Below are 22,500 nucleotides of genomic sequence, written 5' to 3'. Positions count from 1 at the left end.
ACTTCGCACTTCACGTGTTTAGGTTTCGCACTGCTGCTGCTTGCGCCTTTCACAATATATACTCAGAGTGATTTCTAGAGCGCAACCGAATCTCTTGTCCGGAATCAATGCGCTGGCCAAGGGCATGTCTCAACTTGTCCGGACTCGTCTTTGAACTTGTCTGGGGGGCGCGACTGTTGGCGCCGTCAATGCCAAGGGCGGTGTCCAATGAGGAAAGCGAATAATGCTATGATTCAAACGGAGGCTTAAAGGTATATAGCTTATATATATATAAATAATATACAAGTTATATAAAATAATAAACGTAGATTCTCAGTGTTAATCTGGCCCTTCAGAACAGCCGCCTCCTAATTAGTCCGCACCTAATTAGTAAATAAAGGGGCACAGATTAATATTAGTGTCCAGTCAACTTCTCCATACTGTGTTATGAGGAGTTGGAACAATCTACAAAGTCAGTGGGTCATGGTCGTCGTCAGGGGAGTCAGGGATCTCCGGCAGCTCTATCAACTTAGCTACAGGTTGAGTGTAAGTCCGCCCTTGGACGATGACTTCTGCCGCTCTGACCTTCCCATCGGAACCAGTAATCACTCTGTTCACACGGCCGGCCGGCCACGTAGCTCGGGGTAGTGACTGGTCTATTATCATGACGACGGTATCCACTTTCAGGAGGGAGGGGCCGAGTGTCGGGCCGGGCAGGAGCAGGTTATTCAGGTTCTGTAGTCCAATCTGATAACTGCAGTTGATTGTGGGTGACCTTGTGGTGGGGCACGTACCAGGACTCAGTCGTCTGGTCTGCCTCGTGGTCGTCGATTTTCTTTATATGGCCAGCCGTGATCAGTTATATCGAGTCAATCAAGCGATATATCGTTGCTTGAGGGGGGTCTTTGGCGAGACGCCGCTCGGTGTTCTGTAGATAGCGTTGTGTCACTTCCTTTGACGCGTGCAGGGTGGGCATCCCTTCCCGCCTCAAGAGTGGAGTCGCGTATCTTAGCACTCCATCGACCTCGACCCTCGTAGTCTTCTGCTCGAGAAGAACTATGGCGTACTTGTCCTCCTTGGAGCGAACCAGTTTACGTTCGTTCTTGAATGGCAGCGAGTCTAGTGTCCATAGTCTCTCAACGTGCTGCAGGAGGGTAGTGTCTTGGTCGCTCACCTTGGTGTAAAGGCAGCGTGTGGACGTTGGTCGGTTGGAAGGCCCGGAGAGAGGGCCTTGGAGCGTCCAGCCCAGTCGGGTCTTAACCGCGGCTGGGCAGCCTCTGGGTCCGATGTGGACCGCGTCCGTTGGGACGATGAGGTCTGCGTGGTCGGAGCCTATGAGCAGGGTCGGTGTGGCGCCGCCGATGAGCGGTATGGGCAGTCGGCGTAGGTGTGCGTACTTCTCCCTCAGCTGTGGGATGGGGTAGTCATAGCGTGACAGACCTATGTCGTGGCTTGTGAACGCCTTGTTGATGCTGTACCGCTGCTCGGGCTGATCGATCGCTGCTATGGTGAACGAGACGTTTTCACCCTTTATTGTCTTTAAGTCTCGACGAATGGTACGGATTGTCATGGTTTCCTCTGGACCCCGCAGGCCCAACTGGGTCGCGGCGGAAGCGAGGAGGAGAGTCTTCTCTGACCCGTCGTCGAGGACAGCGTAGGTGTCGAGTACCTTGTCCCCGTAGCTGAGGAGCACTCGCACCACCTTGAGGAGCACTCGGGAGCTCCCGCTCTTCGCAGGGTCTATGTAGAGTACTTCTGCTCTCGAGCTGCTTTGTGGGGCGGGTCTCCGTTTGTTGCTCTCGTGTAGGACTTCTAGGTGGGCGCCGTCACACTTGCCGCACCTTTTCTTGAGGCGGCACTCAGCTGCCATGTGGCTGCGCGCGCAGCGGATGCAGCGGCGGTTCGCTTTAATCCACTGACTCACGTCTTCGGCAGTCAATTTCTTAAATGCGTCGCATTGTGACAGCCAGTGTTCGTTGTCACAATATTGGCATGCGATCTTCCATTTTCCCTTAGCGGGGGGGGGGGGGGTTATGGCTCTTTTGTCGTGGCACCGACTCGGCCTGGTGCATCACGGTGATGGGCCTGCTGTGGTCTTTAAACCTTCTCGGTCCCTCTTTAGTGTTAGAGCCGCCCCACGCGAAGGTGTCGATCCGTAGGCTGCTGACCTCTCTGGCTAGGAAGTCAGCAAGGTCTAGGAGTGATTGTTCTGGGCCGTTGGGGTCACGGTGATCTCTTTGCCGCCGAAAACGTTCTTGGTGGGATGGGGGGAGCTTCTCTAATATCCGCTCCACGTTGGAGTTGGCGTACAACTCGTACATCCCCTTCTCTCGTTGTGACCCGAGCATCCCTACCAGGGATTGTACTTTAATGGATAGGTCATCCAGGGCTCGATTGTCTTTAGCTGGGGGGAGACGTTCAATCTCCCGTATCTCCTGAATGACATAGTCCCATGTACGTCCGTAACGCGCGTCGAGGGCCACCAGGGCATCAGAGTAGGGAGTCTGTGAGTTCGAGTATGCCAGCGCTATGTTGTGCGCTCTGGTTACTTTGAGTTGCTTAAGGAGGATGGCATATTTGTAGGACTCGTCCTGTACTCCGGACATAATGGTCTCGGAACCAGTAATCACTCTGCTCACACGGCCGGCCGGCCACGTAGCTCGGGGTAGTGACTGGTCTATTATCATTACGACGGTATCCACTTTCAGGTTGTCCCTGTCTTTTACCCACTTCTGACGGGCTTGAAGGGATGGTAGATAGTGTAGGAGAAAGCGGGTCCAAAACTGGTCGGCCAGTACTTGGCTGTGTCTCCACATTCTCCGGCCGTTCATCTCGTCTTGTCTGTACACCGCCTGAGGAAGGGCAGGGTCCTGCCGCCCCATCAAGAGGTAGTTTGGGGTGACGGGGTCGATGTCTGCTACTGTTACGACCCTGGCTCAAGGGACGCAACCTATGTGCAAAACCGACACCAAAACCCTGTGCTCTAACTCAAACTGCTACTATAGCAAGGAACTATTAATGTAACTATAAACTAATGTACTAAGGTAACCCAACGGACAAGGACTGGAAGAACCTGACAGCTCTTTCTCTAAGCACAGACCCTGCATGTGTGTTACTAGATCTGCCTTTAAAGCTCCCAGCAGGTAACCAATCAGCACTAATTGGCTAATTGGCAGCCCTCACCTGCATGCCCGGTGACACAGGAGTGAGCAGGCCTCTAGTACATAACAGCTACGTCGCTTGAGACGTAACCGAGGGGCTTAGAGTTCAAGACGCCCTAGATCTCTGTGAGGACTGTCATCAGGACTTCCTCAACCACGGTCTGGGCCCCAAGTACGGTGTACATAGCAGTCTTTATGGAACGGACCTCTCTCTCCCAGGTTCCCCCGAAATGAGGGGCGTTCGGGGGGTTGAACTGGAATGTGATCTGAGCAGGAGCGAGGCGGGTCTTGAGTTCTTCACCCATAGCCAGGAAGCTCTCTCTCAGTTCTGTGTCTCCTCCTCTGAAGTTTGTCCCTTGGTCGGACAACAGCACTGATGGGGTTCCTCTCCGGGCTTGGAATCTCCGGAAGGACATGAGGAATGAGTCCGTACTCATGGTCTGGAGGATTTCAATGTGAACAGCTCGGGTGGTCATGCACTTGTACACGATGCCCCACCTCTTCTCTGTCCCTCTTCCTTTCTTGACGTTGAATGGGCCGAAGCAGTCCACGCCCGTGGAGTGGAAGGCCCGCTCGCCGAGTCGGAGGCGGCAGGGAGGCAGGTCGGCCATCATCGGGATACTAGGCTGTGCCCTCCACTTGCGACAGGTTGAGCAAGTCCGTTGGAAGCGACGTACAGCTTCTCTCCCTTGGAGTATCCAGAAGCGTCGTCGGATCTCAGCGAAGACTCTCTGCCCCCGCGTGGTGCACCACCTCGTCGTACTTCTGGATGATCAGCTCGGTTATCTTGTGTCGGCTGTTGAGGACGATGGGATGCTTAGCATCTTCGGTCACGTCCGGGGCCCGTCTCAATCGACCACCCACCCTGATGAGGTGCTAGGCGTCGAGCTCTGGGGCCAAGGTGAGGAGTCGACTGTCTGAGGGGACTGGCTTTTTCCCTGTCAGGCAGTCTAGTTCTTCTGGGAATGAGTCTCTTTGGGCTCTCCTTAGCAGAAGAAGTTCGGCTTCTTTGTAGTTCGATGCGTTGAGGTCTGTGGTGGGGGGAGTCTCAGGGTGGTGCCATAAGAATGTCCTTTTTTGAGCACTCTCAAGAGTTAAGCAGTCGTCTAGGTTCGGGTCCGTTGGAGCCGGGGCGTGCGTCAGCCCGCAGAACATAGACTTCTTGATCTCTGACTCATCTTGACTCGCCTCCCTTGGTGTGGGGGTAGGCCACTTCTCCTCCGGGAGCTTGAGGAACTCAGGACCGTCACTGTAAGGGTTTGGACGTGTGAGGTCATCTAAGGACATCCCCCGTGTGATGACATCCGCTGGGTTCTGCTTGGTGTCAACGTATCTCCAACATGCTGCTCCTACCAGGTCTTGGATCTCGGTGACTCGGACTCCGACGAAAACCTTGTACCGACAGGAGTCGGACTGGATCCAGTTGAGCACAGTCATAGAGTCTGACCACAGGATGGTCTCACGCACCGGTATGGTGAGTTCACTTTGTATCATCGTTGCGAGTTGCGCGCCTACCAGAGCTGCGCAGAGCTCTAGTCGCGGGATCGACTGCTGCTTGCGGGGAGCTATCCTCGAGCGGGCCAGGACGAAGGCTACATGTACTTCTCCTCCCTCTTCTCGGGCTCTCAGGTAAGCCACCGATCCGTACGCCACTTCGGAGGCGTCACTGAAGACGTGCAGGTCTATCTGACACGTCTCCAGCCGCACTGTAGGGGGGAAGTAACTCCGCTGGATGGTCACCTCTTGGAGTGAGTCGAGTTCTCCCTCCCATTCTCTCCAGGTGGAAGCCAGGTGCTCGGGTATGGGGTCGTCCCAGCCCTGCTCCTTGTCCCACAGTTCTCTCACCAGCATCTTCGCCTGAGTGGTGTAAGGTAGGATACACCCCATTGGGTCGTACTGGCTTGCGAGTGTTCGGTACACACTCCGCCGAGTGGTCGGTAGAGTCTTGGACCTTCCCTGATCCGTGGTCAGGGGTGTGTGTTTGTAATGAAGCGAGTCTGTTTTGAAACGCCAGACAAGGCCCAATGTCATTTCTTGCGCTTCACCTGGGGTGGTCGCCATCCAGGTCTCGCTGCTTGCTGCCTTTGTCTCTGGGGGGAGGCTGCGGAGGACTTGAGGGTCACTGCTGGCCCATTGCCTGAGGTCGAATCCACCTTTGGCCAGTGAGGCTCGTAGCTTCAGTAGGATGCTCTCGGCTTCTTCTGGCGTAGATACGCTCTGTAGGCAGTTGTCCACGTAGAAGCTCTTTTCCACGCTGTGTCTGACCTCCTCGTCGGCTCCGGGGTCTTCTGCCACGTGCTTCTGTAGCGCGAACGTGGCGCAGCACGGGCTGCAGGTGGTGCCGAATGGGAGTACCTCCCATTGGTATATCGAGGGTTGTTCGTCGTCGAGCCTCTCTCTCCACAGGAACCTCAGCAGAGGCTTGTCTTCCTCCATCAGTCGCACTTGTAGGAACATTCCCTTGATGTCGCCGCTGATGGCCACTTTGTCCTGGCGGAAACGTAGCAGTACGCCGAGGAGGGAGGGGCCGAGTGTCGGGCCGGGCAGGAGCAGGTTATTCAGGTTCTGTAGTCCAATCTGATAACTGCAGTTGAATACGATGCGGTTCTTTCCGTTGTGGGTGACCTTGTGGTGGGGCACGTACCAGGACTCAGTCGTCTGGTCTGCCTCGTGGTCGTCGATTTTCTTTATATGGCCAGCCGTGATCAGCTTTTCGATCTCGGCGCGATATATCGTTGCTTGAGGGGGGTCTTTGGCGAGACGCCGCTCGGTGTTCTGTAGATAGCGTTCTTTCACTTCCTTTGATGCGTGCAGGGTGGGCATCCCTTCCCGCCTCAAGAGTGGAGTCGCGTATCTTAGCACTCCGTCGACCTCAACCCTCGTAGTCTTCTGCTCGAGAAGAACTATGGCGTACTTGTCCTCCTTGGAGCGAACCAGTTTACGTTCGTTCTTGAATGGCAGCGAGTCTAGTGTCCATAGTCTCTCAACGTGCTGCAGGAGGGTAGTGTCTTGGTCGCTCACCTTGGTGTAAAGGCAGCGTGTGGACGTTGGTCGGTTGGAAGGCCCGGAGAGAGGGCCTTGGAGCGTCCAGCCCAGTCGGGTCTTAACCGCGGCTGGGCAGCCTCTGGGTCCGATGTGGACCGCGTCCGTTGGGACGATGAGGTCTGCGTGGTCGGAGCCTATGAGCAGGGTCGGTGTGGCGCCGTCGATGAGCGGTATGGGCAGTCGGCGTAGGTGTGCGTACTTCTCCCTCAGCTGTGGGATGGGGTAGTCATAGCGTGACAGACCTATGTTGTGGCTTGTGAACGCCTTGTTGATGCTGTACCGCTGCTCGGGCTGATCGATCGCTGCTATGGTGAACGAGACGTTTTCACCCTTTATTGTCTTTAAGTCTCGACGAATGGTACGGATTGTCATGGTTTCCTCTGGACCCCGCAGGCCCAACTGGGTCGCGGCGGAAGCGAGGAGGAGACTAAGTACCTTGTCCCCGTAGCTGAGGAGCACTCGCACCACCTTGAGGAGCACTCGGGAGCTCCCGCTCTTCGCAGGGTCTATGTAGAGTACTTCTGCTCTCGAGCTGCTTTGTGGGGCGGGTCTCCGTTTGTTGCTCTCGTGTAGGACTTCTAGGTGGGCGCCGTCACACTTGCCGCACCTTTTCTTGAGGCAGCACTCAGCTGCCATGTGGCTGCGCGCGCAGCGGAAGCAGCGGCGGTTCGCTTTAATCCACTGACTCACGTCTTCGGCAGTCAATTTCTTAAATGCGTCGCATTGTGACAGCCAGTGTTCGTTGTCACAATATTGGCATGCGATCTTCCATTTTCCCTTAGCGGGGGGGGGGGTTATGGCTCTTTTGTCGTGGCACCGACTCGGCCTGGTGCATCACAGTGATGGGCCTGCTGTGGTCTTTAAACCTTCTCGGTCCCTCTTTAGTGTTAGAGCCGCCCCACGCGAAGGTGTCGATCCGTAGGCTGCTGACCTCTCTGGCTAGGAAGTCAGCAAGGTCTAGGAGTGATTGTTCTGGGCCGTTGGGGTCACGGTGATCTCTTTGCCGCCGAAAACGTGCTTGGCGGGATGGGGGGAGCTTCTCTAATATCCGCTCCACGTTGGAGTTGGCGTACAACTCGTACATCCCCTTCTCTCGTTGTGACCCGAGCATCCCTACCAGGGATTGTACTTTAATGGATAGGTCATCCAGGGCTCGATTGTCTTTAGCTGGGGGGAGACGTTCAATCTCCCGTATCTCCTGAATTACATAGTCCCATGTACGTCCGTAACGCGCGTCGAGGGCCACCAGGGCATCAGAGTAGGGAGTCTGTGAGTTCGAGTATGCCAGCGCTATGTTGTGCGCTCTGGTTACTTTGAGGTGCTTAAGGAGGATGGCATATTTGTAGGACTCGTCCTGTACTCCGGACATAATGGTCTCTAAACACATGCGCAGTTCGGTATACTGCGCTCTGTCTTCTCGCGTAAAATCTGGGAATGTGGGTGTCCCAATGTAGGATGCCATGGATGGCTGTGACACTGATGCGCGTAGAGGGAGAGGCCTCCTTGGCGAGTCTCCCCGTACGTGGGGTCGTGGGTTTGTGCTGGGTGGGAACCAGAGGCCGGGCCCCCAGGTACTGCTCCTCGGTGCTGTCTGTTGCTTAAACTCACCCCTGGGACGGGTTGGGGGTTCGTAACGCAGCGTGTCGGGGCTGAGATCGGGGCTGTACTGTTCTTCCTGGTCTGAGATGGGTTCGGGAGGCGCCTCTCTTCCAGTCTGATGGTCATCGTGGCGTCAGCCTGGAGGCGACTCTCTTCCAGTCTGAGGTGTTTGCGTTCACTCTGTAGGCGGTTACGCTCACTCTCTTGTTGCGCTTAGAGGCGGTCACGCTCACCCTGGAGGCGGTCTCTTTCCGTTGAAGCTGTCAGCGTGGCGATCAGGACTTGCGCTAGCCTCTGGTCGGCCTCGCTTGGGGATGACGCTGATGATGGTGATCTGGAGTTGACAGGGCTTGGCGTTGACCTGTTCTCTTTACGCTCTCCGAGGTCCATCTCGGGGGCGCTGTACTCTTTTCTCTGGTGCGCGCCGAGGTCCATCTCGGGGGCGCGTTCTTTATCCTCTTGCGCTCCGAGGTCCATCTCGGGGGCGCGTTCTGTACCTTCTTGCGCTCCGAGGTCCATCTCGGAGGCGCGGCCTTTATCTTCTGGCGCTCCGAGATCCATCTCGGTGGCGCGGTGGTCGTTGGGCATAGTCAAGTCATGTCCCGCTTGTCCCCCCCCCCGTGAGCTAAGTCAGTTTCGCTTAAACCAGCTTGGGTCTCTACCAGTGGGGCCGACAGGTCGATAAGGTTGGGCATACTTAAACTACTAATTTTATCCGTGCTTAACGTCCTTTTAGATAAGCTAGGAGGTAGATCTACAGCGTAGTCCTCCAAGTGTGGAGGGGGCTGACGCTGGTGCCTAGGGCGCTCTAGTTTGGGAGAGCCGTTTGGAGAGTGTCCGCCGCTGGCCATATTATTATTAATATGATTATTATTACTGATACCATCCGGCTCGAAGGACCAATTGTAACTGAGGGGATACAAAACCCTGACTGTATTAAAGATTGTTTAGATTAAACCACTACTAAATATTATTATTACTTGCCAGACAGTACAGTTAAATATGGCAGACACTCAATATACGGCACGGGGACAAAGAGATAACGTTTACAGTATTTTATTAGCAATATCAAATGTACAACTGAGAATTAGTACGTTGCTCTTTTATGGCGAATGATAGTAGAATGTCAGAGTATCAAAGTCAGTGGGAATGAATAATTCCTAGGTTAATAATACTCGACCGGAACGCTGCATGGAGTGAGATGGCGATACAGGGCAAACGAGGGGTATAGCTGGAGACTGGTGATTTCCCCCACGGAGTGGTAAGCTCCAGAGGAATTGAAGAATAGTCGGATACTCCTGCTGGTCACTGAAGAAAGGGGGTCTCATACGGATCCAGTCCTTGTAATCCAAGTGCTCGATAGCAGGGTAATAGCTCTTAATCCAATGCCCGACGGCAGTGATGATAGCTAGCTAGCTTCGTCCTCAAAGCTAGCCCGATGCAGATCTTCAGGTGTAGTTAAATCCAAACGCCAATGGTATTAACGATGCTCTTCTCCACGTTACTACGTTTACACAATTCACTATAATACACCAACAATGGTTCTACAATATCAAGGTCGTATCTAAGGAGCTACTAGCTATCCGTAACGATACACCGCCGGTAGGTTCCACTGCTCACATGTCCAATCGCTGTTAGGTTCACCTCGTGTTCTGATACTAATTACGTTAAGTCCACACACACTTGCTAAAGTTCACACTAGTTACTGGGTTCACTTCGCACTTCACGTGTTTAGGTTTCGCACTGCTGCTGCTTGCGCCTTTCACAATATATACTCAGAGTGATTTCTAGAGCGCAACCGAATCTCTTGTCCGGAATCAATGCGCTGGCCAAGGGCATGTCTCAACTTGTCCGGACTCGTCTTTGAACTTGTCTGGGGGGCGCGACTGTTGGCGCCGTCAATGCCAAGGGCGGTGTCCAATGAGGAAAGCGAATAATGCTATGATTCAAACGGAGGCTTAAAGGTATATAGCTTATATATATAAATAATATACAAGTTATATAAAATAATAAACGTAGATTCTCAGTGTTAATCTGGCCCTTCAGAACACTGTCCATTATATTTTATTGCACTGTACTGTTGCCTAATTGTACTATCTATTCTATTCTACTATTGTATTGCAGTGTACTATTTTACTCTGTCTATTACTTTTTATTACAGGTTCAACACTGTCAGGTATTAAACTGTGTGGGTATCAAACAAGAGACTGTCAGGCTTTAAAACTGTGTAGGACCCAGTCCTAGAACTGCGCCCTCAGAGGGAGGTTTGCCCTGAGTGGGCGGTTTGAAGGGTCAAAGTGATTATCAAACAGGAGGGAAGACTGACAACTGTGGATACCAAACAGAGAAGGTAAAGATGACTTTTAACTGTTAAACAGTCATCCAGAACTATTTTATTGCACTGTAAAAAAACATATTTTATATGTCTGCACTTTATGTGCTCATTTTATGTCTATTCTATTCTACTATTTTAAATTTATTTAAAACTGAATCAAACCATAAACTAGGTGGCCTGTTGAGATGTTAGATCCTAATGTGAAAAACTGTGATTTTATATGTTTGCACTTTATGTGCTCATTTTATGCCTGTCTTTTTTATGTTGTGAAGCACTTTGAGCTGCAGTTTCTGTATGAAAGGTGCTATACAAATAAAGTTTATTATTATTATTATTATTATTATTATTATTATTATTATTATTATTATTATTATTATTATTATTATTATTATTATTATTATTATTATTATGGAAGGGAAAGCTTTTCATTGTTTTCTATGGAAGTGCTTTGGGTGTGGTGCCGCGTGACATGCCTTGCTTCCATCTGCACACATCAAAGTAGGAAGCTGTCCTACTTATGCACGAGGTGCCTAGGAAAACCACAAGCAACGACCAATCAGACTTCAGTGCGTCTTCAGAGACCGGGACAAAGTGTTTATACTGTGAATGCTGGATAGTAGTGGTTAGCTCTGTTACCTCACAGCACGAATGTGCTGGGTTCAAGCCCAATGAGAGGCCTGTGTGTGTGTGTGTGTGTGTGTGCGTGTGCGTGTGTGTGCGTGTGCGTGTGCGTGTGTGTGTGCGTGTGCGTGCATGTGCGTATGTGTGTGTGTGTGTGTGTGTGTGTGTGTGTGTGTGTGTGTGTGTGTGTGTGTGTGTGTGTGTGTGTGTGTGTGTGTGTGTGTGTGTGTGTGTGTGTGTGTGTGTGTGTGTGTGTGTGTGTGTTGCTCCCTCTCTTCCCATCACCGCCTGTCTTTCTCTCTCTGTCTATTTACAGAGAATAGTGGTATATAGGGGGATCTATATCACTGCTGTTGTCTTTGGCCGCAGGCAGACAGAAAACTGAACCTTTAATTAGTCTGGGTTCAATATCTCCCTCCTAATAAAACAAATATCTCTGTTTCAATAGAAAGAAACCAGACCAATTACTCTGTGTGTGTGTGTGTGTGTGTGTGTGTGTGTGTGTGTGTGTGTGTGTGTGTGTGTGTGTGTGTGTGTGTGTGTGTGTGTGTGTGTGTGTGTGTGTGTGTGTGTGTGTGTGTGTGTGTGTGTGTGTGTGTGTGTGTGTGTGTGTGTGTGTGTGTGTGAGTGTGTGTTAGATATACTGTATGTCTGTATTATCTACGTATGTGTGTATGTGTGTGTATGTGTGTGCATGTGCGTGCATGCGTGCGTGTGTGTGTCTGTCTAAAGTCTGGTATAGGGCAAACACACACGACCAATTGACCTTGACTGGATAAACAGGCTGAAATGAACTTCAGATTACAGGGCAGATCAGCTCCCGCTTAACCCTTTCAGCTGCAACGGCTACTAGTTATTGAAACCTGGCTACTGGTCACTGAAACCTATGGAGTTTTAGAACCTTTAGAATTCCAAGATACTGTACAATTTAGAGAAAAGATTCAAAAAAATACTGAAAATTAAAAAGTACTTCATTCTGGTCAACCCTGTCTGTTAACCCTTTCAGCTGTACACCCCTGTCTGTTAACCCTTGCAGCTGTACACCCCTGTCTGTTAACCCTTTCAGCTGCGCACCCCTGTCTGTTAACCCTTTCAGCTGTATGCCCCTGTCTGTTAACCCTTTCAGCTGTATGCCCCTGTCTGTTAACTAGAGATGTCCGATATTATCGGGCTACCGATATTATCGGCCGATATCAGCATTAAAATGTGATATCGAAAAATATCGGTATCGGTTTTCAAAGAAAATAAAAAATAAAAAAGATTTTACATTTCTATAACCTTTATTTACCTAGGCAAGCAAGTAAAAACTAATTCTGATTTTATTTATTGTCAAAAGTATGCATAATGTTGTGTTAATTCCACAACAAGAGATATGTAATGTTAATTACCTGAAATTATTCCATTTTTGGGGGGGGGAAACCCTGCATATATCGGTATCGGTTGATATCGGTTGATATCGGTATCAGAAATTAAGAGTTGGACAATATCGGTATATCGGTATTGGTAAAAAAGCCAATATCGAACATCCCTACTGTTAACCCTACATTCCTCCAGGGCCTTGAGGAGGGCGAGGAAAATCATGGCAGACCCCACCCACCCGGGTCACAACCTCTTCACCATGCTCCCCCACGGCAGACGGCTGCCCAAGACATTAAAGTCCCGCCATAGACTCAGCTTCTTCCCCTCAGCAGCTCGCCTGGTAAACGAGTCAGGTGTCCCCCTGCTCCCTCCTCTATGGCGAGCTGCTAGGGCTGGACCTCTGGACATGAACTATGCTGCACTGTTTCCATGTCCCCTACCACTGCACTTTTTACAGTCTTATTGTTGTCTCACTGTTCTGTCCTGTCTTGCACTTTACTTATAATTATTTATTAGTGTGGGTGACCTGGCGAAGCTAGGTTGCCACCCACACTATAGTAATCTATACTCTTTTTATTTATTCTTTCTTTATTCCACCGATTTTGCAAACACAACTCCTGCCAGAGCGTTCGCTCCCCATACACGTAAACGGGAACATTTCGGTCCCATTGGAAATGCATTGCAAGTTAGAGTGCAGGAGCTGAAATAATTTTTTTCCACTACAGACGCAGCGCTCAAAAATCAAACCAATTCTGCTGCTTGTCTGCTGCTTGTTGCTGCTTGTGTGCCACTTAAGTCTAGTACTCAGGTGTTAATTTTCCGGGGCTGGTGGCTGGGTGAACAAAGGGAGCACTTAACTTAAGTGCTTCCCCAGGGAGGGGGTCGGGGGCTACTGCCCTCAGACCCCCAAAATAATTTGTATATGGGCAGTCTGACTTGGGGTACTGACCATATATTAGTGTTGCAATGCATGATAAGTAAACAGTGAAAAAATCTAAGAAATCCGATGGGGCTGGGACATTTGGGACGAATAAAAATGTAAGATGAAAATCTGCCCAGCCTGTGGGAGGAAGTGGAGGTGTGAAATCTGGTCCGGTCAAGAACAATAGGAGTCACACAATCAGTTTGGAGTGCAGTGGTGGAGGAGTGGTAGAGGAGCAGTAGAGGTTTGAGTTTTGAGCGCTGTCTCACCCCTCTCCAGTGTTACCTGGACGGGCGGGAGACATGGCTCCACCGGGCCTTCAAACAAGAACCCGTCCGCCTCTATCATGTAGTCCTCTGTTTCCATCGGCCATGTAGAGACAGACGCATCCTCATCCGGCTCCAGCAACTCACCAAAACCAGGCCGTTCGCGTCTGCAAGCCACCATCTTGCGACGGGAGCGAGCTGACGCAAAAAGTTTGCGTCTCAAATCCCCCGCAACCAAAGGCGCCGGCCGCCCAACAGCGGACAACTCCCCGGAAGCAGAGGAACCAGAGCCGGAACCAGGCCATCGCACAGGAGACGGCGCTGGTGCACCAGCTCCTTGGAGAGGCAAACTACCCATCGGACGCCTACCGGGCGTGGCTGCCGACCACGAGAGAGGCCTCAACCCCGCTCCAAGACGCACGACAGAGGCGGCAATGGAGAACCGCTGGTGAAGAGTGGCGTTGCGAGCGCGACCCTCCGAGGTAGACATTATGACTTAGCTTTTTTCTTTTGAAATATATGAGAGAAGAAAAAAGCAAGAAAAAATGTAAACACGTATCAACTTTCTTCAACTAACAACCTTGTCAAGTGTGGGTATCTACCGAAGGCACTTCCTTGTGGTGAAAGTGAAGAAGGAGGCGAGTAGGTGACCACACACCTGCTTATGAAGGTAAGCGGATAGGGGTGTGGCCAGACGAATGTTGGTATGTAAAGGTACATTGTGGAATTTTTTATTCAGTGCTCGTGCACGAAGTGAAGTGCGTGCAGACTGACGCTGAGCGTCACCAGAATTCATAGAACTTGGTTATATACATAACCTTACGTTAACCCTTTCAGCTGTACACCCCTGTCTCTTAACCCTTTCAGCTCTGTCTGTTAACCCTTTCAGCTGCACAGTCCTGTCTGTTAACCCTTTCAGCTGTACACCCTGTGTACAGTAGTTTTGATAAGGGGGACATTTGGATGAGAGAGGAGGAAAAAAACAAGATAGATGAATTGTGAAAACAAAGTTAACCCTTTCAGGTGTGCGTCCTTTCAGTCAATTGTCAACTTTACAACATAACCATTCTAAATGGAGCAAATATTATTTCCTGCCACAGTGTTTGCTGATATCAATACCTGAAATAAACTTGGGTCCAAGCTGTTCCACCTATTTGCCATCGTTCAGTTCTCAAAATATGAACGTGATCGCACACCTGAAAGGTGTATGCACGGCACGCGCACGTCGCAGCACTTTGCCCTCGTCTGTCGGCTCCGGGCTGCGTTTTTGCCGATCAACCAATACATTGTTGGAAAGTTGAATTTGCCGCCTTTCGATCGTCACCACACTCAACCTATTGACCACTTTGTAGCGAATAAAATTCTGGAGCCAACGCTATCCCATGCCGGGGCTGATGGCAACGAGAAAGGGGCAGAAGAAGCCAGGGAAGTCCTTTGTTTTGACTAGAGCCTCGGAATCAATGGAAACGGACGGCCATTTTGGATAATCATGCTGAATTAACGCCGGTACACACATTACAAAAAACATTTTCCATGGGATTGTTATAAACTTTGGACCTGTACTAGATAAGACTTCAGGCTATGGAACCGTTATGTTTTCCAGCTCCTACATCTCAGCTGGAACTCAAAAACAGGCATCTGGCAACAAGTAAATGTGAGTACAGTACACAAAAGTTTTACTTCAGTGTGTTCATCACATTTACCTTGGTTATGATAATCAATCATAAGTCATCATTCCTGATGACACACAGGTATTATATAAGAATTTCGGGAGGAAGCCCACTGTTTACATGTGTGTTTGTTTACATAGAATGTCACCAACATTTTAGCCAGTCGCTTCTGTCCCTCTCGTCTCTGTCTGCTCTCTGTGGGAGGCGGGGCTTAGCTCTCGTCTCTGTCTGCTCTCTGTGGGAGGCGGGGCTTAGCTCTCGTCTCTGTCTGCTCTCTGTGGGAGGCGGGGCTTAGCTCTCGTCTCTGTCTGCTCTCTGTTGGAGGCGGGGCTTAGCTCTCGTCTCTGTCTGCTCTCTGTGGGAGGCGGGGCTTAGCTCTCGTCTCTGTCTGCTCTCTGTGGGAGGCGGGGCTTAGCTCTCGTCTCTGTCTGCTCTCTGTTGGAGGCGGGGCTTAGCTCTCGTCTCTGTCTGCTCTCTGTGGGAGGCGGGGCTTAGCTCTCGTCTCTGTCTGCTCTCTGTGGGAGGCGGGGCTTAGCTCTCGTCTCTGTCTGCTCTCTGTGGGAGGCGGGGCTTAGCTCTCGTCTCTGTCTGCTCTCTGTGGGATGCGGGGCTTAGCTCTCGTCTCTGTCTGCTCTCTGTGGGATGCGGGGCTTAGCTCTTGTCTCTGTCTGCTCTCTGTGGGAGGCGGGGCTTAGCTCTCGTCTCTGTCTGCTCTCTGTGGGAGGCGGGGCTTAGCTCTCGTCTCTGTCTGCTCTCTGTGGGAGGCGGGGCTTAGCTCTCGTCTCTGTCTGCTCTCTGTGGGAGGCGGGGCTTAGCTCTTGTCTCTGTCTGCTCTCTGTGGGAGGCGGGGCTTAGGGACAGTTCTTCCAGCATACACACACACACACACACACAGTGGACTGCAGGTAACAGTGACCCATCCAGGTGAAGTGTAGAGATAACATGTTAACGTCACAGTGCCCAAGTGCGTCCACCTTTTTATAGGATTCTATCACATTTGCATAACAATAGCGAATATTACGTACCTTGCGCCGTTTTCATTGGAGTTTTTTACAAAACAACGCTGTTTTATTTGTCCTATATATGCGGATATCATTTAAAAACTTAAATTTTACCATTTTAGTTCCCTTTAGACAACAAACATAATGCTAATGATGCACTTTAATTATGATAATTAGGTGGCCATTCACGGTCACTGTACTGAGGTGACGTGAGGGCGCATTCATAGTTTAACGCTCCTGTGTTCAGATCGCATTTTCATCAACTTTTACCGACCTGCTGACCTGTGAACTGTGAAAAAAGGTCTTGGAAAATGGAGTTCTTTTGTTTGAACCTGTTTTCATCCTTTAAAATCAATGCTGCCATCTACTGTCAGCTGGAAGGTAGTGTCGTTTGTCTACCATCTCATCTCAGGAGCAAACAACATCCCCATTTTATTTGTCTAACAAACAAAATATTAATCACAATCACTTGTCACATTAACATTTGTGAGTACATGTGTTTTCAACAAAAATATGACAAATTTAACACAACAGCCAGCACTTCATAAAATTTTATAAACATTATATAAAAAATACAATAAACATAACGTAGAACAATAACTATTTACAGCACACCATACATATTTATAAATTTTTTCATTCGCTCACTCATTCATACACTCATTCATCCAAACACCAGTAACACCAGAAACTAGCATCTTCGTCCTCCTCCTCCTCCCACTGGACACACATGGTGTGGAACCATTTGTGACAGTTGTCACACTGGACCCACGACACCAAACCCTCAGAGTCCACAGGGGGGTTCGCCTTTTTACACCGGCCACACCGCCAGATCCCCAGCTTCTGCCTCTTGGTGGTGTGACCTGCAGTTAAAAAGAAATTTATTATTATGACGCTGCTTGATTACAATATACCAAGGTCCAATAATAAGTAAGGGATAATGTATAGCTACGAGGTCATTGTCGCAAAATAATTGACCGACACGGAGTTTAAAATACCGAGGCGCAGCGCTGAGGTGTTTTAAACGTCAGTGAAGGTCAATTATTTTGCGACAATGATCGAGTAAAGCTATACATTATCCCGCTTATTACATGGCTAACTTACTAACAATATACCTAATTCATCGACAAGACTAGATCAAATGAAGACGCAGTTGTTCTGTGGCTCTGTCAGCCCAAATAAAGTGATTATTATTATCGGCAGCCGGCAGGTCTCTGGTCTGATTGCATGACTGAGTGCAGCTGTGCATATGCTGAGCAGCACTGATACAGTGTTGTAGTGGGCTTGATTGCGAACAGCTGCGCACAGCGGTCATTATTGTCCCACAGCGGTCATTATTGTGTGATAACGGACCTCTGACACGGGCTATTGACCAATCACAAGCAAGCATTTCGGCGAATGTGAAAACGCCATGTAATAAATATGAATAACTATCTATATAGTACTTTTCACACATGGACCACAGTTCAAAGTGCCCCACAGCAATTTGTATAAAATCAGCAAATTTTTTACAAAATAAATAACAATTCATAAGTTTGCCCTGACAAACTCAAAAAACATAAGTAACATGCCGATGGGTGTCGTGGGTCTGGCGTGGGAGGAGGAGGATGTCGATGCTCCTGTTGGTACAGGAATACAGGAGGCTGCAGACACAAAAAGGGAGAACCACTCAAAAAAATTATTTTGTTTGGTTTGGTAAATATTGCGCTATGAACAGTCTATCAGTGTACTGTGTGTGTGTGTAGGCCGTAGGGGCAGGTACAATAAGAGTTTTTCTTCTTGTTCCTTTTGGCCATGGACATTTGTAGATCGTGTTTTTTTCACAGTTGTTTGAAAAAGCTTACGGTGGGAGGGAGAGGAAGTTGGCTGGGACACCCGGTGGGACTGCGGTGGGACTGCCGGCTCTGAGAAAATGGTTAAGAAACAATAAAACATGATTATTTATTCATAAAAAAATTTATACTTTTTTGCTAACTGAGAATGTTGTCTCCCAAATAACTGTTAAAAGAAAACAAATAAATAAATACCATCCATTATGGCTGTTGGGGAGGAAGAGGTGGAGGGGTGGTGATCTTCCCCTCTCAAAGCAGGCAGGCGAGTGCTGGTGTGGAGGCTAGAGGCGGGCAGCAGACTGTGGGAGGCAGAAGAGGGGGGCATGGAGGCTGAGGCTGAGGGACCGGCGATGGAAAGACCGGAGCTGGTGGTGGGAGCGGCCCCGGGGGACACTCCTCTTCTGCGGCTGGGGAGAGAGCCACCACGCGGGGTACGGGAGGAGGTTGTGGGAGTCCTTAAAGTTTCAGCCCGCTGCCGCTGTCGGTCTGCCCTGGCCAGAGCTCCTGCCTCGGCGCGGGCGGCGCGGTCCTCTGTCTCATCGATGGCATCCGTCATCTCCTGGGCGGTGAGCAGGCGGGCCTTGGTGGTGTTCCTCCTGACCTTTCCAGATCTTCTTGTGAACTCTATCTGGGCCAGGAGTTGTCCCAGGTCCGCTGTGATCCTCCCTGCTGTTACAAGGGGGTGGTTGAGGTAGGGGTTGGGGGGTGAGTCCTGGACTAGAGCACGGGGGCTGGGTGGGGGGCTGGGAGGGGGGCTAGGAGCACGGGGGCTGGGTGGGGGGCTAGGAGCACGGGGGCTGGGTCGGGGGCTAGGAGCACGGGGGCTGGGTGGGGGGCTGGGCTGGGGGGTAACAGCAGGGTTGGCACCAGGAGATGCAGGGGGAGGGGCAGACGGCATGACCCTCGACCAATCAATAGCCGCAGGGTCCAGAGGGTAGAGGCCACACCTCCTGAAGCCAGCCACCACCACCCTCCGATCTTTCTGCCTCTGGTAGGTGTCTCTGAACACCCTTGAAAACTCCTTTTTAGAAATCATGAAGGAGTGGCTAACTGCCGACAGATCTCCCACAAGCCCGGAGAAATCTGCCTTCAAGGGTGCAAAGAAACTCACATCCAGAGGCTGAAGGATGTGAGAGGTGTGTGGCGGTAGGCACAGGAGAATGACCCTCTCCCTCTGTGCCGTCCGGACCAGCTCTGGATCCAGGTGGGACTGGTGACCGTCCATCACAAGCAGCAGCGGGCGCTCCTCCGTGGCATACTTCAGGAAGTGGTCGGTGAACCACTTCCTAAAAAGCTCTGAGTCAATGTACCCCGCTGGCGACTTCCCGTAGAGGGCATTGGGGACTCCCTCCCTATTGTAGGGCCCTCCTGGGTAGCCCCCCTTATAAATAATAAAAGGGGGGACGTCCTCCCCAGCCGCGTTGAGGCAGGCCAGGACCGTGATGTGTTCCCTGGTTCCCTGGGCCTGCCTGTAGGCGTGCTTCGTCCCACGGGGCACAACGACCTTCCTCCGGTTGGAGTCCATCTGAAACCCCGTCTCGTCACAGTTGTAAATATGACGGGGTTTCTCCCTCAGCCCGTGCTCCTCCATGGTGCTGGTGAGGAGCTTGAAGTATTCTTCTATGGCCCCCCTCTTAGCGCAGGCTGCCCTCCCACGGTCAATGGTGTCCGGGATCCGGATCGTGAGGCGATGGTGTTGCCTCTCCCTAAAATTGATCCACCACCCCTGGCCAAGGGATGTTTTTAGGTTCCCTGGGTGACGGAGGTTATAGATGGCCAGGGCGTGGGCCAGGACCTGCGACCTCGTCAGCGGAAACCCATAACTGGCAGAGTACAAGCAGTACTCCACCAGGGAACTCTCATCTTCAGGGGTCAGATAGGTGCCCCGGCCGATGTTGCAGGCCAGAGACACCTTTCCGCTGAGTCGGTCGATCAGGCTGGACTTAGGGACCTCGAACAACGTGGCTGCCCGCCTCGCACTCCACCTGCCTGCTCTGACCTCTGCAATGGCCTGATCCATGGCCTCCTGGGTCCACAGACGCACCTTCCTCTCCCTCTTCCGCATTTGCCGGATATTAGGCATGCTCTGCAAACACACAAAAATATTTTAAACAAGAAAGTAAAATAATATGAACTTTATTATTATTGTACGACTGACAAGTTTATTTTATTTGATTTATTTAGCACATTATTTAAAAAAAACAGTGCTAGGAGGGAACTTATGTGAGTGATTTATGATGAAATTAAATTAGATTTGAATTGTTTTTTTGAATATGGATAAGGAGGTTGTTGACCTCAATGATGAATTTAGTTTATTGCTATGGTTTGTTGGATATGAGTGAAATTCTGATGAAAAGATGCAGAACAATGGAAGGTATCAAGAACATCTTGCCTTTTGTTAATGAACTTGAATATGAATGAGCATGAAACCAAAATGATTATGCTGAAATATTACCAGACATGCAAACACACACACAACCTTACCTTCACCCAGTTCAGCATGGCAGCCTCACACACACACACACACACACCTCCATTCACCTGTAGAGAAACAAACAAGCACACACAAACCTACCGTGTCTGCTGTCTGACTTTGTCACTGCTTCAGATGTTTTTTTATACAGAGATTGAGAGAGAGAGAGAGAGAGAGAGAGAAAACCAGTTCATTATTTTCCCCGCGAAAATTATTGTTCTCCCTTCGATTATTTTCGCGCAACCTCAGTTCATCACTCGTTCAGACAAACTTAGATCTCTTATTAAGATTACAAATGTACAACACATTTCGTCGGACAAAACACTGGCTATATATGCTAGCAACATAACCAAACAATCTGACTTCATCTTGGGGCGAGTGGGAGTTCGTGTTTAAGGAACAGGAAGCTACTTTTACTTGGAAATCAGCGTCGCCCCGAACACATTCGAACAATTATAACGTTGCAGTGGTACAAACGTTCACATCTAGTAGTCTTTAGATGACTAAATATAGATGAATACTCATGAAATTTGATATATATACTCTAAAATAAGTATGATTTCATATCACCTACCTTTCGACGTGAAAATCTGGTGGGGCTGTGAGGAAAGATCCAGAATGCCGCGCAAGATGGGGCGTGACCGAAGTTGGGTTTGGGCGTTCCCAGATAAAGAGGGTGACCGGGATTGGTTTACGTTCCGTTACTCCAGGCTAACAGGTGAAGTGTAGAGATAACATGTTACTCCAGGTTAACAGGTGAAGTGTAGAGATAACATGTTACTCCAGGCTAACAGGTGAAGTGTAGAGATAACATGTTACTCCAGGCTAACAGGTGAAGTGTAGAGATAACATGTTACTCCAGGTTAACAGGTGAAGTGTAGAGATAACATGTCACTCAAGGCTAACAGGTGAAGTGTAGAGATAACATGTTACTCCAGGCTAACAGGTGAAGTGTAGAGATAACATGTTACTCCAGGTTAACAGGTGAAGTGTAGAGATAACATGTTACTCCAGGCTAACAGGTGATTTTCCCCCAAGACTGAACTATTCCAGCCACAAAGTTTGGAAGAATAAATGGACTTTGTTTCAAAGTCACGTTCCACAGCACTGGTGTGGGAACATTTTGGGTTTAAGCTGAATGAGAGAGGAAAGCCCATTAATAACGTGAACGAGCCGGTATGTCAACTGAATGACCATTTCATTCTCCTTCATTGAGCCAATATTTTCAAAGCAAAGTCGGGAGAGGAATGTTTTGGGTCACGCATCAGATTCGGTCACACATTATCAGCACCCTCCAGTGGCGCTCCGTAATCATTCTCTTCTCTCTCCTCTCCCTGTATTTTGCTTCTTAAAAGAAGCAGCTGTAGACAGCTTCATTTTGGCACGTTCTTGCTTGAATGGGTTGAATAGGCAATAGTCTCCGCAATGAATGAGCTGTTTCAACTCTGATCCGCGCCGTTTCCTCCACTGAGGATAACTTGTTTTTAGACTATGCAAAGTTACCAGTTCCCCGTTCCAGTCAGGGAGGCATGGAACATTATTATATACCAGTGCAATATGTCAAAATATAATCTCAAAATATAGGACATGACTGCGTCTTTGTTTTAATGAACCGTTCCATTTCACCCCCATTCGTGCCGCTTAGTGCCACCAAGTCAAATACGAACTGCACTTCCTAAAGAAAAGGTTATATATGGCTGCAACCATTTTCCATGTGATCTAGAGCCTGAAATGCCAACCTCGGTTGCAGCAAAATGAAGTTAGATGCTCACATTATAATATCATGATATCAGTGGCACATATTATGGTCTTAAAATGACAATAATAATGTTTATTGCAATTATTTCGATTATTATTATTTATTATTCTTTATTATTTATTTTATTATTCATGAACGAATGTCAAACTAATGTGTCGGCTGGTCTGTCCGACCTGGATGACGACCAAACACCTCAAACTGAAACTAAGCAAAACAGAATTGCTCCACTTGCTGGCCAAACCCTCCCCGCTGACCGACCTTTCCATCGCAGTGGAAAATATAGCAACCACCGCCACCACCACCAAGCCTCTTCAACTCATCCAGAACGGAGCCGCCCGTCTGATCTCCAACCTACCAAGTCAGCCCATGTTACCCCACTGCTTAGCACTAGAACAGCCATGGAGAAAATGTCACTGATTCCCGCCGGAACGGGTCAGATGACCCGACAGCTTATATGAGAAATATGAGAGAAATAAAC

The 22,500-nt window shown here is 49.7% G+C and overlaps 2 protein-coding genes across 4 annotated transcripts in view; both read right to left on the bottom strand.

The window, feature by feature from the left end:
- The window catches only part of LOC311243239 (dysferlin-like), a gene marked incomplete at its 5' end in the record, with an annotated part of 264,898 nt that overhangs the window by 83,371 nt on the left and 159,027 nt on the right, over positions 1 to 22,500 (bottom strand).
- Positions 16,522 to 20,964, bottom strand: LOC311232855 (uncharacterized protein). Of its 3 annotated transcripts, none has more exons than XM_084319682.1 (6): positions 20,838 to 20,856; positions 20,275 to 20,331; positions 17,986 to 19,876; positions 17,803 to 17,862; positions 17,530 to 17,601; positions 16,522 to 16,821 (listed from the first exon to the last, which is right to left on the bottom strand). In XM_084319682.1, exons 2-6 carry the CDS (start codon positions 20,290 to 20,292, stop codon positions 16,619 to 16,621), a joined length of 2,244 nt encoding a protein of 747 aa, XP_084175808.1. In that variant the 5' UTR covers positions 20,293 to 20,331; positions 20,838 to 20,856; the 3' UTR covers positions 16,522 to 16,618. The 3 variants fall into 3 exon arrangements, with proteins under 3 accessions (XP_084175808.1, XP_084175809.1, XP_084175810.1); XM_084319683.1 differs by lacking the exon at positions 20,275 to 20,331 and adding an exon at positions 20,366 to 20,392 and having other exon boundaries at positions 16,524 to 16,821; positions 20,838 to 20,964; XM_084319684.1 differs by lacking the exon at positions 20,275 to 20,331 and adding an exon at positions 20,366 to 20,389 and having other exon boundaries at positions 16,524 to 16,821; positions 20,838 to 20,879.

This window comes from Notolepis coatsorum, assembly GCF_963971535.1.
Source record: "Notolepis coatsorum genome assembly, chromosome: 1".
NCBI lineage: Eukaryota > Metazoa > Chordata > Actinopteri > Aulopiformes > Paralepididae > Notolepis > Notolepis coatsorum.
This window is presented reverse-complemented; position numbering and strand designations above follow the sequence as displayed.